Source organism: Scomber japonicus, chromosome 5, assembly GCF_027409825.1.
Source record: "Scomber japonicus isolate fScoJap1 chromosome 5, fScoJap1.pri, whole genome shotgun sequence".
NCBI classification, from domain to species: domain Eukaryota; kingdom Metazoa; phylum Chordata; class Actinopteri; order Scombriformes; family Scombridae; genus Scomber; species Scomber japonicus.
In genome coordinates, this window is record NC_070582.1 from 18,689,747 (window position 1) to 18,710,177 (window position 20,431).

The following is a 20,431-nucleotide window of genomic DNA, read 5'->3' on the forward strand; positions in this document are numbered from 1 at the left end:
AGCCTGTGTGATGTAATGATGACATTCAGCAATCCACAAATTAATCAGAAGACACAAGTAAGTAACTGACTAAGTGAAACTGGCTAGTGTTATATTTTACTTTTTTGTAGTCTAATTAGTTACCTAATGCGTTTCCCCACATTTGTTGAATAATGTGATCTGAAAAAACGAGTAAACTGCCTCCTTTCAAAGCTGGACAAACTGAATTTACTTGGGTTTACCACCCACTACACTCTAAAACAAATACTAGTACTACCTTTATTAGGTATAAACAAAAGGAGTAATTAAATTAACGAAACAGTAATAAAAGTCAAGTGTTGTTTAATCTGTGAACAGACAAAACAATCACAATTCTTCATTACATGAAACCCTAAAGTTTTTGCTAGGCTATAATAGTCAGTGGGAGCGTAACTCGGTTGCTAGCTTGGCGGCTAACTCGGCTAACTGTAGACTCCCATAGTCAGTAATACATATTGCTAACTTGCATAAATAGGAGAAATACATTACCATTCTGTTGCAGACTGTGAGGCACGAGATTGTGCATGTTCATTGTCTGACTCCGAGTCAGTATCTGGCTCTGATGGCTCAAACATGTAGGGCTGGGTCACTGCAATGCTGTTGTTAGCGCTAGCGTCCATTGCTACTGTTGCTATGTTACACGGAGGCAGCCCCCTTCCGCTCGTGGGTGTGTTTCCAGCGCCTTCAGCAGACACGCCCCCAGCGTTTGGCAGCACAGAGAAGTGCTTGATTTTTCATGATTTTAAAAGATAATTTTACATACTTAGACAATTTTTCTAGCATTCAAATTTGGAAGGATGGTTAATAACACATCTGTCTGTGATGTGACTAACTCAGAACACAAATATATTTTCACTTTACACGGTCTTTAATAGATTATTTGTTTACTTAAGCTATTCCTGTGTGGATCTTGCACCTGTGTCATGCTTTTTAATGAACCAGGCATAAGAAGTGGTGGTTATAGATGAGTTTAGTGTAATTGTGTTGGGAGAGCCACACTGACAATTTTCATTATGTTTAAATTAAAGGTAGAATATGTAGAATGAGCAGAACAACGCCATCTAATGTCTCGAAATCGTAGTCGCAACAACCAAAAAGTAATTCCAGCAGTCGGGTTGCCAGGTCCGGTGGATATTATTTTAGCTCTAACTCTGTAAATGTACCACTTTATCCACATGTCTAACCTTTTTAGGTGAGAAAGTAGCCCTTTAGATCCACAATGTGACGCTAATTTGTCCAAATAACATCTGCTTAAAGTTTTGTTCCTGCGAATTCGGAGCCGCTCAAGTTAGCCGTAGCGAGTAACGCACTTCCGGTCATTTTCACAAAATAAAACACCCGTTGCCTTTTATTATTAAGAAAACCATAACGATAGAGTTGGTGCTTTTATTTTGAAAACAGGAAGCGAACATACCCTCGCTGTAACTGACTTGAAACCACCGAGGTACATTACATTGTGGGAGTAGCAGCAATGTCTCTGCATCTACTGCCTAATCCTAAGCACTGATTGGCTTGTGTGTGGTGTCGTCAGAAGCAGAAGAAGCTCACGGTCGTAAACATCTAGTCACGTGCAGGTCAGGAAATGACGTAAACGGACCGTATATGGTTTGTTATTTGTGTTATTACATTACGTGTTGGACTAAATACATGTTGACATATTGAGGAAAGTATTCCGGTTAGAAGGAAACGGATTTCATATTTCAGCAGAATGGATACTTGGCGAGCTGTACAGAAAGTCCTGAGTCATAAGATGAACGTTGTGGATAAAGGGAAGACTTTGAAGGTATGTAGGCATTATAGCTTTTCTTACTTAGCTCAGGGGCTAGCCGAGCTAATCGCTAATACTATTACGGCTGTGAGCAACCATATAAGTCGTGAGTGGTCTTGAATGAATCAGGTCAATCTAAGCTTTCCAACTATGTACGGCATGAATATATATGTTTAAGGGTTGGTGTTTAAAACATTCAGAAGAACGTGTGGCTACTTCCGAACATCTGTCCCGTCCCGTGAACGGAACAGCGTGCGTTAAGAGGTTAAAGACCGTGTAAAGTGAAATCAGACATTTTCTTCTAAACACATTAAATAGGTCATAAATGTATTTCTAAAAAAGGTGTAAAAAGCATTTCAACCATTTAGATTTGAATTGTGGAGCTAGGCTTCACAAACTGTGTTTCCAGATTTCTGTGTCAGGATTTAGTAGGCGGGTCTGAAATCAGGGCCGCGTTACGTAACGCGGCCCAGATTAGCATAAACCCGCCCCTGCTGCTGCTGCAGTATAAATACATTCAGCGCATTAGCCTCAGTCGTTTTCCAGCTCACTCTCGCGTTTTGGATAGCATCAATTACAGTAATTTTCAGCTAGCTAACTAGTCATGACGCCTCCTCGTGTGTGCATCTTCACTGGAAGTCTGGATTTTTGAGCAGTCCGTTGTGTCTGGTTAGAGGTGCCGCACCGACCGCCTCCCTCCCCGGCTTACGTCCTCTCGTCCCGCCGGTGCTACTGGCATTACGTGCCCGCCACCGACCGTCCCCCTCCCCGGCTTACGTCCCCTGTCCCGCCGGCAGCAGGTGCTACTGGCATTACGTGCCCGCCACCGACCGTCTCCCTCCCCGGCTTACATCCTCCCATCCCGCCGGCAGCAGGTGCCTATATCACCGCCACCAGCCCGCCACCGACCGTCTCCCTCACCGCTTACATCCTCCCATCCCGCCGACAGCAGGTGCCATCATCACCGCCACCGGCATTATGTGCCCGTCAGAGAGTGTAAGTAACGTTATGTGCTTATAAGTTATAATACTGTACATTTAGGCAATTAAATGCATTTTGCTGAATGTGCAAATCCTGAAAGTGATTTTAAATCATGCACCCTGTCATGCCCGTGTAATGTTAGCATGCATGTAATCGTGACATAATTTGGCCTTATTCCCTGAGCGTCATCCATCCGACAACACAATGATAACCGACAGGTAATATTTTATGTGCACCAATATAGCTATGACAAGGAATTATATGTAGACTGAGGTTTTACGTTTGTGTGTAATGTAAAACATGGACCGAGGGACACCTAAAATGAGCGTCAAAGTGGCTTCCGAGGTACCCACGAGGTATGTTGTGTGTATGTATGCAGTGGTCATGATGACAGCCTAATGTCTCTTTTCCTTATTCCTGTTTTCTTTTCCCATGTACAGGTCTCAGTGTCTTCCTCCAGCATATCTGGCAGCCACTGTTCCTGTGACTTACCTTGTGCCTAGACTTGGGCGGTATATATATTTTTTTCAAGCCTTCATAGCTTCCAGACATTTACCTTAGTGTATGGTATTTATTACACATTTCTGGAGACTAATTTCCGTGGTGACTAAAACATTTGAAATTAAACCACTATAACAGTATGAAGCACTCAGAAAGCACCTTGGTATACTGCAACACCTTTATACCGCCCAAGCCTACTCCTGCCTCAGCCAATCTCAGGACCAGAGCTCCACCAGCCTCCATTGTAAAAGAAGTAAGTTGTGACACACACAAATATATCATTACTCAATAATACATTTATTTTACATTGGACACATTTTATAAACAAATAACAATATAAGCAAGCAATAAACTATAAATAATAAAACAATCTAAAGGGGAGGTTTAAAACCTGTGTATTCCCCATCTTCATCAGGGTACTCCTGATGAATGCGGAGGACAACACAGGAGGGGATGACAACCCGGTTGTCCTTTCCCAGGTATCCCCAGCACCAGGACACAAAACTCCTGTAGGCCAGATAGCGAGCAGGCCTGTAATAAAAAATGTAGAAAAATACTTTGATTTATATTTTTATGTATGTTTCTTTTTGGTATGTTGTCCTCTGTGTAATCAAATTTGACACTGGAGCTGTCTTTCACAAAACATTATTGACATGTGTTGTCTTTTAGAAGAACCTATCCCAAACCAAACTGAACTTATTTGTTTGATTGATGTAATAAACAAAAGCCTTTCCCTCCACATTTTTTGTCATGTCTTACAGATTGGGACCTCGGAAGATGAGTTTGATTCATCAACCTGCAGTCTACCTCATCATATTGGCTAAATGGATGGACAAGAAAATGGACAGCAGTTTTTTTATTCCAAAGAATTTCCACGACCACACAGCTACATTTTCAGAATTAATAATAATAATAAACCTATGATTGCTTGTATAAATGTCCAATCATGTGCATTCAGTTTATACATCTATATATCAAGGTGATGTACATGTTGGTTGATTTACTATGTAGTGAAAAACAGCTAAAGAATGAACCAGTATTTATCTGTCCAACATGAGAGTTTATATATAGCTCAGGAAGATGAAGGATTAAAATGGATACAGTCAAGCATCACTCATGTGCTTTAAGTGTAAATGAAATACACTGTATACATTAGTTAACTATAATATGATTGTATAAATGATGTAAGTTTATTCCCGGGTACTAAACCTTACCTCTCTTTGAAAGGCATGTCATTTGATCAACACAAGTGTAATTTATAAATATCCGAAATCAGTAAAACAATTATTATATTGTCTACGTTACCCAAATCTTTCCTTTTCCGCCAGTGGTCCATGATCTGCCTGATAAATGTTTAGGGCATTCTGCAGGGAGTAGGGGTTCTTCAGCCAAGCCTGGATGAAGAGTCATGCAGCGTGGCTCTTCAGGCAGCTCTCCACATCTACTCTGAACCTATAGGAATATGTGTAATAGGTGTTTTAGTGCTAGACATCTAGTATGCTGCTGCTTATGTATTCATTATTTGAATTATTATTGTGAAAAACAGTTTTCATTTACATACAGCATTCAGCTCCTTGCAGCAGACATGTTCAACCTCTGTGGGCATTGTTCTGCATTCTCCACATGTGCACCTGCACAAGTACATTTTTAATCACAGTGTGACAAATGTTAACCATTTCAGTTGTCCGTTCAGTATGAAGCCTGGTTCAGCAAAATGACCTAATCAGTTGAAGCATATTGTCTTATTCAGCCTGTGTGATGTAATGATGACATTCAGCAATCCACAAATTAATCAGAAGACACAAGTAAGTAACTGACTAAGTGAAACTGGCTAGTGTTATATTTTACTTTTTTGTAGTCTAATTAGTTACCTAATGCGTTTCCCCACATTTGTTGAATAATGTGATCTGAAAAAACGAGTAAACTGCCTCCTTTCAAAGCTGGACAAACTGAATTTACTTGGGTTTACCACCCACTACACTCTAAAACAAATACTAGTACTACCTTTATTAGGTATAAACAAAAGGAGTAATTAAATTAACGAAACAGTAATAAAAGTCAAGTGTTGTTTAATCTGTGAACAGACAAAACAATCACAATTCTTCATTACATGAAACCCTAAAGTTTTTGCTAGGCTATAATAGTCAGTGGGAGCGTAACTCGGTTGCTAGCTTGGCGGCTAACTCAGCTAACTGTAGACTCCCATAGTCAGTAATACATATTGCTAACTTGCATAAATAGGAGAAATACATTACCATTCTGTTGCAGACTGTGAGGCACGAGATTGTGCATGTTCATTGTCTGACTCCGAGTCAGTATCTGGCTCTGATGGCTCAAACATGTAGGGCTGGGTCACTGCAATGCTGTTGTTAGCGCTAGCGTCCATTGCTACTGTTGCTATGTTACACGGAGGCAGCCCCCTTCCGCTCGTGGGTGTGTTTCCAGCGCCTTCAGCAGACACGCCCCCAGCGTTTGGCAGCACAGAGAAGTGCTTGATTTTTCATGATTTTAAAAGATAATTTTACATACTTAGACAATTTTTCTAGCATTCAAATTTGGAAGGATGGTTAATAACACATCTGTCTGTGATGTGACTAACTCAGAACACAAATATATTTTCACTTTACACGGTCTTTAATGATCAAATATCAAAATCCGAATAGCGTCAGAAAGTCAACCCACTCTCCACATTTCCATTTCTACCGTTTTGATACTTCATGGTACACAAACAAATAGCATCTCATATGAAAGCTAAGACCCTGGCGAGTTCAACAATACCACTATTATTGCGCTAAAAACTCAGTGAACCAGCAGTGACTAACAGATATTCTGTCTTACCTTCGAAGTTTTGTGATGAAAAGTTGTACTTGAGAGCAAAAAACGCTGGTTTTAGTAAGTCCAACACGGCTCTGCTTGTTTACAACTCCATTTCACCCAGTGCCAGCCTACAGTAGCTGTGCCGGAACAACAGATAACCCTGGCAACCCGCAATTCCTGCCGCTAATTGGCTGGTACAGTGTACACAGAACGTCATTGTCAAACCCGTCAAAACATTTTAAAAATATTAACTCAGACTAAATATTTTTTTTTATGGAAAAGCAATACTTTCATTCTGTACCCCTCAAAATGCCCCGTGGCTGTATTATTTTTAAAAAAATATAGCTTTTAATAAATATTCTACATATTCAACTTTTAAGCAAGTAGGGTTTGGGACAGTACAGTTCTCAATTGTATTAACTTGCATATAAGCTTTGTATTCAAAGTGAACAGTGAGTGTGGGTTATGCAGTATACGGTCGGGGATGATTGTAGCTGGGTAGCTGCGCCATTTGTGTCTCCCCTATATAGGTGGTGGCAGGAATCAGGTCACAAGGAGAAGTGGCTGATTTTTTGTTTTCACTGGTGATTTTTTTTGTGCGTGTGTGTTGTCCATTTGGTAAGTAGCATTTGGTTCAGGAGCACCCTGTAGTATTGCCTGGGGAAATTGGTCTTCCCCAATACAGACAGTTTTTAGATCCACAAGTACCCAGTGCCAGTGAGGACATGAAGACTAGGGTGTAGTTAGTCAGTTTGTTCTAGGCAGATAGGAGGGGACGCTCCATAATTACTCAGTCTCCCTGTGGCTGTGTATTGTGTGACTCAGACTGCCTTATTTTGTTTTTTGGATGTGTGCTTAATGTATTTTACTCTGGCTGTGTAGTCAACCTGACGTAGTTAAACATTTATACTGAGCATAGTAATACTTTGGTCCCTGAGTTTCTAAAAAGACTGTCTCATAGTACTTAAACTCAGTTTACAAAGGCAGATTTAGTTGAGTTGGCAGAATGTTTGGGCTGGTGAAAAAATTGAAAAGGTGCCAAGAGAGGCTGAGCAAGGGGCATTGTGGAGGGGCTAGCTGTATCTGCCAGGCTTTTAGAGGTAATTCTCGTTCTAGTGGCTCCAATAGTTTCAGAGCTTTTTGGTAAGACTTTGTCATTTGAACAGTGTATGCAACTAGAGAAGGAAAGAGCAAAAATAGAGAATGAGAGATTACAGATTTAGTTGGATGAATAAGGGTTGAGGTAGCATTGGAGGTAAAAGTAGAGCAAATGAAATTGGAGTACATAAGTCATTGATTGCCATGAGTAGAAGAAGTGAAACTACAGGTGTGTAAACTGGTTTTGATATTGCTGAGAACTTGTGGATTCTACCTAAAGTTGATGACCCACACACATTTTTTGCATTGTTTGAGTGTGTGGCAGAGGTTAGAGGATGGCTGGTTAGTCATAAAACTTTGATGGAGCAATATGTTACCACAGGCAAGGCCCAGAGAGCATTTTCTGCCGTTAGTTCTACTGAAAGTGGTGCTTATACTAAGGTTAAATGTGCAGTTCTAAAAGCATATGAACTGCTTCCTGAAGCATACAGGAAGCAGTTCAGGAACTAAAAGAAAGGGGACGAGCAAAGCAATGTCAAATTGGTGCAAGATATTTTGGCTCATTTTGCCTTGCTTATTAGGATAGACAATTATGAGGATTTGGATGGTTCAATGATGTTGGAACAGTTTAAAAGTTCATTTCCTTGAACTTGTAAGTCTCTAGGAGTTGCCCTTGAGCCACCTAATCTTGTGGTGAGGCACGTTCCAAGGACAAATGTAAGGTTTGATCCAGCCAGGATATGTCACGCCTGTTAGATTGACATAGTTGTATACAGAGTCGTGCCTTTAGATGGAAAAGGAGGTAGAGTACATAATAAAACATGGGATAGCAGAACCAGCATGCTCTGGTTGGGCCACATCTGTTGGCAGATACGACTAATGGGTCAGACAGATTTTGCATAGATTTCAGAAAAGTTAATGCTGACTGTTATCCAGTGCCTCATATGGAGGACTACATTGATCAGGCGGGAAATGCAAATTTGTGGTTAAGCTAGATCCTTTGAAGGTTATTGGCAGGTGCCACTGATAGCAAAGCCAAGGAAATTCAATCTTTCATTTCACCATGGGAATTGTTTTCTTGATCTGTAATGCCTTTTGGGCAGAGAAACGCTCCAGGAACATTTCAGCACCTTATGAACAGGGTGTTAGCTGGTCTGACAGGGTGTGCAGCTTATTTGGATGATGATGTTGTGTTCAGCGACACATGGGAAGCTCATGTTCAACATCTGCATGCAGTATTTGACTGGAGAAGCAAATTTAACTGTCAATAAAACATATGTGAGTTTGTTAAAGCCCCAGTGATCTATCTGGATAAGGTTGTAGGCCAGGGTGAAGTTTGTCTTGTCCAGGCTAAGGTGAAGGCCATTGAGTAATATCCTGTGACAGCAACCAAACAAGAATTAATGCCATTCTTTGTGCTAGTCAGGTATTACTGCAGTTTTGGTGGCTCCATTTTGGTGGCTCCATTGACTAACCTCTGCAGTAAAAACACTTATTTTGTCTGCTATCCTCACTGTTGTCTTTTCAGATTTTGCCTGATGGTCTGACCCCTCCCACCTCAATTCATGGATTGGTGTCACCAATGGATTTGGGTTTTGATTGAGTTTAGTTTAGACTTGGTTCATGTTACAATTAGTTTAGGTTAGCATCAACAGTTTCTTAGCACCCAGCACCTATCCCTAAACTATTAATATGTAGTTTGTTTACGGTGAGTCATTTTTAGTAAATAATTTGTGTACTTGCTGCGTGGACCTCCTCCCTTTATTATACTCCTGAATGTGCAAGGCAGCTGTTTAACCATGGCTACCGATAAAGCAATGAGCCAAATAATCAGACAACTAATATAATGAAAAAATGCCTGCAGAAAACACACCAAAATTGGATTTGTGACCTCTCCTTGGCATATATTCAAACAGCATGTGTACATAATCTTAAAATGCCTCTGTGTAAATTAAACCCACTTCAGCAGAGACAAAAAAGCCTATGTTTGACGTTCTTTGTTCAGATTATTCCATCAAAAAAAAGAAGCGGCATTGTTTATCAGGATGAATGGGCTATCTTTGCTCCTGTCAGGGTGTGTCACTTCTCCAAATTTAGAACGGAAATGATTACTCCAGTAGAAAATAGTATTTGCTTTCTACAATCAACACAAATGCCCCTGGGCTCCACTTGTGAGCCATCGAGCTGCATGTCTTCTTTGTTTCATTGAGAATTTTCTTCCAGCTTCTCCAGCAGCCGGAGAGAAAGGGAGGAGGGGGGTGGAGCCACTCAAATACAAAGACTAATTTGTTTGTTAGTAAAGAGAAATTCTAGGCCCCACTTCCTGATGAGGGCATTAATAAAATCAGGGGGCGTCTGGCCAGAGAATGGAGGGGGGGGGAGCAAAGAGATACTGTGGCGAGGGAGAGATAAGGTTTCTGCCCAGCATAGCTGTCTGAGGCCAACTGGTGTAAAGCCATGACAAAAAGAAACTGCTTTTTGCATTAAATGTATATCTGGGAGTTGTAAATGCAAAGAACATATTCCTGTGTGTTCTATCTTTACCCAAAAAAATGAATTATACTCAAAAATGTAGAAAAGAAAGGAAGTACCAATAAAAAAAATTGAAAGGGTTTTTTTTTTTTTTTTTAACTCCTTTGTGATTCTCTTGTTCTACTCTTTAGTCATGTTAAGTACCAAAAATTCGAATAACTTCCTTGGAAAAGGATTGAGTGGGAAGTTGCCTCAAACTAAGCCTCCAGGCTTTTGATTCTTTCCAGTCAATCCATTTGTTGTGTAGGCAACAATGCTTGAATAAGGTTTAAGATACCAAACCCTTTATTCATCGTTGCATAAACAGGAAGACGTGGAAACAAAATTAAAGAACCGGAAATAATGGCCTGGGAGTGATGCAAAGATTTCAGATGTGTCCACAGAGGAGGGATAAGCCTGCATAAATGTGTCTGTCTCTCCCTCCTGTCTCTCTTTGCTCTTCACACTGCTGAGTAAACACACATATCTCCACAATGTAATGGGATCCATCGGCTCATGTTTATGATTGATAAACCTTGCCCTGGCCCTCTGCTGAAATGTCATCACACAAACACACACACACACACAGTCATACACTGACCCCTTTGTAAATCTAGGCAAATTAAGCCAAGGCTAATGGCCATGACTTCAAATATAATCTGATTGTATATGTAAATGAACATAATCTGAGTTTTAGCTGACAAAAACATAACATTGAACAGTCTGGGATTTCAGACCACACGTCGTGCTGTTTATTAGAGGCCACAGACGGAGCATTGTGGGAAAACACATAATTGTATCCTTTTCCACACATCCAGCTGTAAACTCCAGGAAGGTAATTAGGAAGATTCCTCTATCCCGGGATTAGTTTAGGGACAGTGTTTCTCAGCCTCCTCTGACCTGTGACACACTTTTGGCAGCCTAAAACTCTCATGACCCCAGTAGAGTTGTTAATGTGCTGGGAGCAACTAATAATTATTTCCATTACTTATTATAATATAAAGTAGAAAAAGAAACAAGTTCACATAGAGGAAGATGTGGGGAAATGTTTAGTATTCCTAATGGAGAAATTATTTTAATCAATTTCTGATTTAAAAATACCTTCTAAATGATTAGTTTGTCCATTCATAAAACTTCTAATCATTTTGGTGCTTCATTTAATTATATTAGTATGTAGCACAGAGAGCTCCATGTATTAAAGTGGATTTTTTTTCTCAGTTGAAATCATATTAAAACTAATAGACTGAATACTGACAATTTCTTGTTTATAAGATATTTATTGATGTCAAAAAACAAGGCTAGTGTATTGTTATGTAATATTTGTAATGCACAGTTAAGGTGTCAACATATCTGTAAATAGCTTCTTAAATTAAGTTTAATTGGATTATCTAATTGGTCCTCGCATTTAGTTCCAATTTATGGGCAATCACAGAGCACCTGCTTTAATTTAGGAGGCATGTAGATGGCACATGGCAAAGTATTCACTCTAAAAAACAAAGACATGTATCATATTTGGAATATGTATTAATTCTGGACCATTATAAGCACAATTAGCACCAAAAATCTTCCACTAAACTCCAGCTCTAGTCAGAACATTGAGGGAGCTGGTCACTGTGCGGTCATATCCCCTCACACCTGCCACATCAACTGGCCCTAATCCCTAGCATACTGGAAGTCATCTGACCGGCGGTCTGGTGGGCCGCTTCCCCTCAGTGGACTCTTACTTCAAACACTGTGGCTCAGATATCACCAAAACCCCAAACAGTAACACTACACTTCCCATCATAACAACTCTCACACAAAGTCTCCCCCCACCGTCAGAGGGAGAGGAGGGTTTACATGCTCACTATAACCTGATCACTTTAAATAACTAACATCAAGTTGACTGTTTGAATGTAACAAAAAGGTTGTTTTTTAAAGGATTATTTGTTTGATTGATAGCTGTAGGGAGGCGTGGAGAAACTACAGGAAACGAAAAAGAATAGGAGAAAAAAAATGGAAGGCTATTATTGGTTTAATTTAAATTGTGATTGTTTTATTAACTGTTTCAACCCTTTTTTGGAGTCATCCTAAAAATATTTTTCCCACAGCTGCTAGTTGTGCCACTCTTACACTTCATGTCATCTGGCATATATGCAAATAAATAAAATCCATAAAAAACAAAGTAAATTGAAATATGAAGCATAAATTGATGCTAAACTGACTGTAAGCTTAGTGTGTAATCAGACAAAAGCATTTATATTGTCAGAATAATGCCTTAATCTGAGGATACAGACAAATCTACTTGCTGTCTTTCATGACATTACTGCTATATTGCTATACTTTATAAGTGCCTGTGCTCTACAATGCATACAGTAAATAGCTTATTTGGAAACTTTAATTTGACCAAGTCATGACTGAATGATTGGCATGAAACAACACAAAACGTTTCCTGTTAAGATTCTGGAAACACCTCAGACAATAATAATCTTTGGCTGATTAATTCTAATACAGATTCATTTCTTGATGAACAGCTTTCAACTGATACAGCACGCATCATCCATTAACAGGGCTAACATTTACAATCATCTCACAAATTGTACAATACTCCACGGGCCATTAAACCGGCAGCCCATGATGATGTAGTATGTGCAGTTGGCCAGAGACTGCATTTGAGCAAATCCAATGACGGGCCACTTGAAATAAAGTGTTTAATTAAGCATTGTAAACCTCAGCTGGCAGCCTGGAGAAGCTGCAGGACAGCATTTGACTGCACTCTCACAAACTAGCCCAGTGACACACTTTCACATCCTTACACAGGGGCACGCCACTGACTCAGGCTGTCACGCTGGGTCCTGCTGCAGTATGCAGAAAGCTGCACAATAAACTCACGCCCACACAAACACCATAGGGCCATGAACACTTGCTACACCTACTCACCAGGGGTGAGACAAGGCATTCCTGCATCCAGGAATGGGGGAAGGGAAAGCATAGTGAAGGGAGAGAGCGATAGGAGGGGGGGGGTTGTATATAGGCTTAGTCACAAGATGGAGTGGGGCACCTTGGAGTAGAGTGACAGCAGTCATATTTGAGCCACTTGCCCCGTCACGACATAGAGCACTATGCTGCAACATACCATACCCCAGAGGGAAAAGTAGGAGGGCTGCCTGTCAAACACAATGCTTGCTGACGTTTGATTATTTATGCCGCCATTCAAGTTTTCCGGAGCAACATGTCCTTTCATAAATAACTGAACAGGAACACTGGTGTGCCCTCATGGAACGGGACAGAGGGTGCCTGTACTCACACAACCCCTGCGCCGCCAGTGTTGCTGGTGACATATCTATTTATAACTCTAATAGTAGCAGTGCCAAGTGATGAAGTTAAGCGAGGGGCGCATCAGTCCATACAGGAGACCGCTTGGTGTGAACAGCAAAAGCCAATTAAACAGTTCACACACTCTCCACTCTTCCAATCAACAAAACCAAGTCTGTTTCTCTGGCAAGTGTATTTTTGCACGTTCTATTTCCAAACACCAAGTCTCCATCTCCCTCATACTCCCTCTCCCTTTTAGAGACTTGTTTGCTGCATGCTTGGAAGCCATGGCATGGAAAGTTTACTGTGGTGAGAGTTAAAAGGGAGCTTAATTACACTTTATTGGTGTGGATAGATTATCAAAAAAAAAAAGTTTTCAACCCCTAATGGATATCTGTGATTTTCCACTGAGTGATGATAGAAGCTGGAAATTCTGAGCCACAACAGCCCAGTGAAGTAAACATCCCCAAGTGATAAACTGGTCCCTGTCTTTATATTCACCGGTGGTCTTAGTATGTGAACTCTTTGTTCTGGAAGGACTGATGCATTATACACCACAGAGCGTCAAGATCTGAAAGCAACCACTTGTCTCCCAGCCCCCAGCTGCGTTCATGGGTGTCTCAAAAGCTCAGGAGGGTGCAAAGAAATAGGAGAGAGGTCCTCCTCATGTCTCCTTCCCATGTCAAGTTGTCTCCACCGTCCCATTGATTAAAAAGGAAGTGACGTAAACACCAAATGCAAACTAACACACTACCTGTGTAAAGCAAAACCAAAATCATCTCTGGGTCTCTGGGCTGAAGGTAGAAAGCCTCATATTGTCAAATTACCACATTACAAATCTAATACTTCAAAAAGGATCATTACTTTGATGTGGTGTTATTGTAGATGTATTAGAACAAAAATGCATCCAGAAGAACTAAGAACAACGTTTTGATCTAAAGCTCACTTTTCTGGTGATGTAAACCATGTTCCTGTTGTTGCTTTAACTAGAAAATATCATAAAAACTAATCAAATGATTTTTACTGCTATAAAGTTAACTAAAAATAGAAAGACTTTACTAAAACACCTCTATAATACAGAAAGGACTTTTTCTCTGTAGTATCCTTTGTCTAAAACAGTGAATGGTACTTTAAAGCCAATAATATGATCAACCAGCAGTTACAGCAAATAATTGTAATGACGATAATGACCAACGTAAAAGCAAAGCAACCATCACTGATTCCACTTGTTCCTCTGTTTCAGCATTGATAGAAAGCTCTGCTCTGCTTTTACAATCTATTAGATGAGATTACCTAAGATTAGATCAGAAAAGCTTTTTAAATATGCTCACTGAAATATTATTAAGCCATTTTAAATTGTAAAACATAAAAAAACAACATTGAGATAACAGCCAGGGCAGGGCAGAAGTTTAAATCATATTGCACGATTACACACACGATTACTTTGAATAGAGCTTGTAATTGCAGAAAATTCAATGAGGAATTATTAATATGAACATTGTTGTTTTGTTGGGGTTTTTTTTATAGCTGACAATTAAATGCTGAAACACTAAAAGGAAAGCCCTGCAGGGGAAATGAGTTTCAAAATGAATATATATATTATAACAATTTATATAATATAATGTCTGTTGTTTCAATATGTTTATTTTCCTATATTTTACATTTATATGCTATCATGACTAAGCTGAAAAGTTTTGTCATTTTTTCTTGTTCAGTGTGCCAAACAATTTGTGTGTGGAAAGTAGCATGGCGTTAAAAATGGGTTGGGCACTCACCTGTATTTTAAAACCTTAACAATAATTTAACCACATAATTACAGCCTATACAAATCATACTTACTACGTAGTTGGACTTTTTTTTAAGGGTCTGGACGTAAAGAATGCACCTCCGAAAATGTAAAAGCATTTTTCCTTATCACGGTGACTATTTACAATGATATTCAGCTGCATCATAATATTTAAAGCCTGCTCCTGTTTTTTATGACAGTATGATCTTTTAAGAAGTAAAGATTAGTCTGGTTCAGGCTGTTCATGCGCAGCGACGCCATGCAAAATGGCCACATGGTCGTAGTAACCTTCAGCTCTGCTCCCTGGCTTCATCCTCTGCTTTCTGCGTGTCTAACATGAAGATTATGGCGACATTTGTCTGATAACCCTCTTGGTTCCTAAAGAAACAACACTACTACGTTACATCACGTGATATTGAGCATAATAAAAGCAGATTTGGGCTTATTGCGTTCACATTTTGAAGGCAGCTACCACATGGTCTTCTTCAGCAAATATAGTATATAACATACCAGTCACACGTCTGTGCGCTACAGCTCATCAGGTTAGTTGTATTCAATAACAAAGTCTTAAAACATGGATATTCAGTTGAAAGAAAAAATATTATTTAAATTTTTAGATTTTAGTTTTAAAAAAACAACAGAAAAACAGTCAGCTAAAGGCTGCTTTATAAGAGGATAAACTGGGCTACAATAACATTTCAAGGCCTCTTGATTGAAAAAACGTCTACTTAGTATCATTTAAAAAAAGAAATACTCACCCTCTCCATATGTGGACCATATGCAGATGGTGGAGGCAGACAGCATCAGACCCCAAAACAAGGTCGGGCTACCCATAGGTTTATCAGATCTCATGTTCTTGAACATTATTCACTTCTTTTAAAAAAAAAGAAAAGAAAAGAAAGAAAAGGCAAGGACAAAAAAGGAAATGAAATGATGAGGTTGTTGACACCAGCTCTTAAAAAGGGAGAGCGTTAATATAAAAAAGGAAAAATAAATGCGTCTGTAGCCCAGAAAAGGCTACTCTCTGGTAGCCTGCAAATGCGTGGCTGCTTGTCTACCAGGGTTCGCTATAAAAATATATAGAAATGTGTGTGTGACAATTAAAACAGGGAATTCCTTTAGAGAAGAAGAAAAATACTAAAACAGTTCGCTATTTTTGCCAATCACAAGATACTTTGACGTCGGCTGGTATGGCACACAAGCCAGTGATTTTACTGGATAAATGATGGTAATCCCCATCTTCAGTCTCCATCTCTTGAAAACAGCAGTGCGCGCACAGTGCGATCAGGCCTGGTAATGATAATAAAAATAACAGACTAGATGTTATTATTAGTGGCCTACAGGAATACCACCATAATAAATGAACGTTCGCAAGAATCCCCCGTGTGAATGACTGCGTGTGAGGGTAGGAGGAGAAGAGGAGGGGGTGGACGCGTCCAGATCCACAGGGGTGGTGGCTGCAAGGGTGAAAAATGAATGAAAAACGTTTTTTTTGCCTATGCCATTCAGCCAAGCACAAGCTCCCGATCTCCACCAAGCTGTCCTGGCCCCGGAGAGAGAAGTCGTTATTCAAACCCAATTTTCCAGCTCCTCCGGTCGGGATTTATCTTTGCCTTCAGTCGGGATTTGCAGCTGAAAGAAAATACCAGACTTGTGCCACGCAACAGAATGGGTCTCCAGCTCCCCAGCTAGACGACCTCGGCTAGGGTGGGAGGGAGAATATGTCCAAGGAGTTGCCCTTTAAGAGTATTTCTCGTATTTGCCTTTATCCTCGTGAAAAAAGAAAGAGAGAAAACCAAAAACTCCCGTTGCGCGTAATATCCAGAGGCTGAAATCCTACGGTTCGCCCTCGGTTAAAGCAGGCTGTGGGTCTCCGCTCCTCCGTGGATTCTCTGCTGTAAACAAGAGTCGGCTTCTCTCACACAGAAACAGATAGTGCTACGGATAAGGTGGCCGGGAGCAGTGTGGAAAAGCCGAAATGGATTAAAGCGCAGGGATTCCCAACTACATCCCACTACACCCCAAACAGAACGCGCACTAGAGTTCACCCACAGCACCGTGGGGTGTCTCTGGGAGCATTGATAGATGTAGGTTATGTGCCTGTATTCCAAGTTGCACATATATGTATTCCTCTTTAGCAGAAGAATATAAATCTGTTCATATTTTGAATGAACAAAAAAATATTGGATCATATGTTTATTCCATAAGACAGTAGTTTCAATTATTAAACCACAATCTAAATTTCCACAGTAAAAGAGAGGCAAGCTGTATTTCCTCACTTGTTTGAGTTAAATCAGGGCAAGGGTCTCAAGATGAATACCTACAAGAAACAAGAAAATCTCTTTGTCCTTTTTTTCTCCTCCTTTGTTTTTGTTTTCCATCTTTCTATTATTCACAGCAGTGCTGACCGAAGTGGTGTTAGTAGTATTTTGTTTACATGCTTACCTTCATACACTCACAGGAACAGTTAAAATAGCCATGTCCATTCCTAGCCCACACACACACACACACTTGCACCCACGTCCTTTTTCTTTCTGAGAGTCTTTGTAATATTGTTTTCTCAGATTTCTCTCTGTTAAGTTACCTGCATTTTGTCTTGCTTCATCAATTCACCAAAAAGTAATTTTATTCTATGAAAGACTGGATCATTTTACCTCTTTGTACCTTTAAATATTTAATATTAAATATTTAAATGCATCAGTCTGAGAATGGAGAATTGCTCCTAAATTGAACTTCTCAAATGTAACAAGGGGTCTCAAGTGGTTTCTTTTAAGTGGTAACAAGCAAAAAAAGGTTGCTGCTTAAGGCAACAAGTTGTTTTTGTGGTAATAACTGAAACTTGAAGGGCCCTAAGGTGGCCCCTGTAAGTTTTTGATCCAATATTGAAGTCTGAGCCCTGTGTCAAAATCTAGTTTTAATACCATTCATATTTCTGTTCTGTCTTCAACAAATCAGTATTAGTCTAATCATCAAACTTGACACAACACACCTGTGGCAGTGAGTTACAGCAAAGGAAAAGTGGGCCTCTCTGTTAAAGGAACATGTGTCAAAACTGGTTTCAGCTTGTCAGCACATTTAACCATTAGCTGAAGTAAAATATAACAGTGTTGGGGAATGCACAAACTCTATCCAGACACTGTTGACTGTTCACTGAGTAACTTTGTGTTTGTGTTAGTTTTTACAACAAATGTGTGAAAAGAATTTGGACTGATTTGTTGTCATAAGCAAATGAAGTTAAGTTTGAACAGTTTACTGTGTTTGTGTTCATGTGAGACTTTATGCAGATTATAAAAGGTGAAGATGCAGTAATAGTCAATCTTTTGCAGTGATATTTGTTTTATTAAAAGGATTTCTTTTAGGTAGCAGAGACTGAAATGATGATGTGATTAAGCTACAATCGAACTCTGTGTAAACTACTTATTTTTAGCATGTAGGTAGATTACTATTTATTTAGAACTGTACATGTATGAGATGTATGCATATGTATGGGACACCTACAGTTTTCTGGGATTCTTGACAATAGATTTGTAGAAAATAGCTTTATTTAATTACTTTTTTAATTTGTACATATGTCTTATTATAGATGATCATGAAATTAGTTTTGACTTCATCTTAAATTTAGACTTTTTTAGTCAACTGTGTCAGCACACAGTGAAAAATAATTTATATGTATATCTAAAGTTTCACCGATGGTTTGCTAATAAAAAATTGATGTATTTCATATTCTAACTATGAAATAATTATTAAGGGACTGCACCATTTACATGAAAATAATTGCACCCATAAATTAAAATTGTCTTAAATTACAAATCACTTTCTAAGATGTATATGAACCATTTACTGTAGTTTGATCATGTTAAATGATGAGTTTTCTCATTGTATTGTTTAAAAGAGGAATTTGATCTAATTAAGTCAGTCTGAAAGTTTTTATATTATAGGAATTAAATGATCAGGGCTACTTTCAAACTTTCAGTACCATGAAGTCCATTTAGTGTACTGGAGCTGTACCATAGGTTACACTGCATACCATCGTCACAGGCCCGAAGTAAAACATGACATGGAGCTCTATCAGGAGGGGACTGCCAACACTGCCTGCAACATTCATTCATTGCGTGCTTGCAGCAGAGATATCGCGCTGTGCAATGGGCGTCGCTGTTCATTCGGATCCTGGATGCAGTTTTATAATGTCACTGTCAAAAATCACAAGACACCCAGGTGCATCTCACCATGAGGTACAGTAGGCCTTCTGTGAGCCCTTTTTACTGAGATAATGAGCAACATCCATGTCATTTCAGTTTATTGGTACTATTTATATGTCATACACTATTTTTGAACTCACATGAATTATAACGTGGAGTTTCCCCTTGCTTTTATATATCTATATCTATATAAACAACAAACAAGAAAATGAAAGCATGGTAATTACATAATTGGAATAGATAAATAAAAAAAACAAATGAGTAGTTCGTGAATACCGCTGACTATGGGGTTTCTTTTAGTAATCTACAGTAATATACAATGTTTCTCATAACACTATACTATAATTTATATGTAACTTTTATTAACAGAAAATTATGTTTTGAAGCTTGTTTATATCAAAATCTGATACGACAGAGGTAATCATCGTTTGTCAACAGGGGGGATGAGAGTGATAATGTTCAAATAAAAAGACAGACCTCAGGTTGGGTTTTATAATACTCACATTTGCCTTACTGGAGTCTTCTGATATGAGCTGAGGTGAAGTAAAGGGTAAATAAAGCATCTCCAACCAAGGTTAAAAAAATGAAAATAAATAATAAATAAATGTAATGAATGAGTGCTGCTTACTGTTTTGTGCTTATTACTGCAGTTGAGATTCAGTCCGGTTCAGACTACTTTTGGTCCTTTCATTGTTGAAGTGTCGCCATCTACTGCTTCAAAAGCGACATTGCAGTTACATTATCGCTTTAACGTCAAATACTATGAGGACATGAAGTCTAATCTGTGACTCAGTGACAACACCAGCAAATACCTTTTGTTGGTGTAATTACAGCACAGAAACCGTTACCCTGATTCAAAAGATGAAAACAAAAACTTGTGTAAGTACAGAGAATAGTTTGGCTAAAAGAGCATGTAGCTTGTTTTTAGGTTTGCATACATGTTTTTCTTTTCACACACACAAACACTGATTCCATCAAATGCAAAGATAAAGGTTATATTACATTTTTTTATTAACATTTGCAGTCACAACACTTTTTTTCTTTTAAATCTTATATTGTGATTAAGACATAATTATTTTTTACCTTGATGGTCTTTCAATTGTGATCCCTTACAACATAACATCATGGTAAACACTTACACTTGTCTACTAGACAACTAGTTTCTTAAGAACATTCTCCCTCAAAATATCCGGTTTTACATTACCAATAGTGGACAAGCATTGCCCCCTCCCCTTTAAGAGAGTCTAATGATCACATATAAATAACCCCACTTGGGCTGACTTTATCTTAATGAAAAAGTATGAATGGCAACATTTGTGCTCTGTGATTAGCAACTCAGGAAAGCAACTCATTTTACATAATATATAAATTAACATTAAGATCAGAATCCCAAGGTCTTCATACGTGGCCCTATTAATATCCATGTTGTTAGGGCTACTAAACAAGGTGCTGCCTTAA

The 20,431-nt window shown here is 39.1% G+C and overlaps 1 protein-coding gene across 1 annotated transcript in view; it reads right to left on the reverse strand.

Moving 5' to 3' along the window:
• igf1ra (insulin-like growth factor 1a receptor) overlaps window positions 1–15,638 on the reverse strand; it is an 82,825-nt gene extending 67,187 nt beyond the window's left edge. The window contains exon 1 of the mRNA XM_053318585.1: window positions 15,533–15,638. Coding sequence (XP_053174560.1) covers window positions 15,533–15,638 — 106 coding nt within the window. The remainder of the gene's footprint in view (window positions 1–15,532) is intronic.
• Between the last annotated feature and the right edge of the window lie 4,793 nt (window positions 15,639–20,431).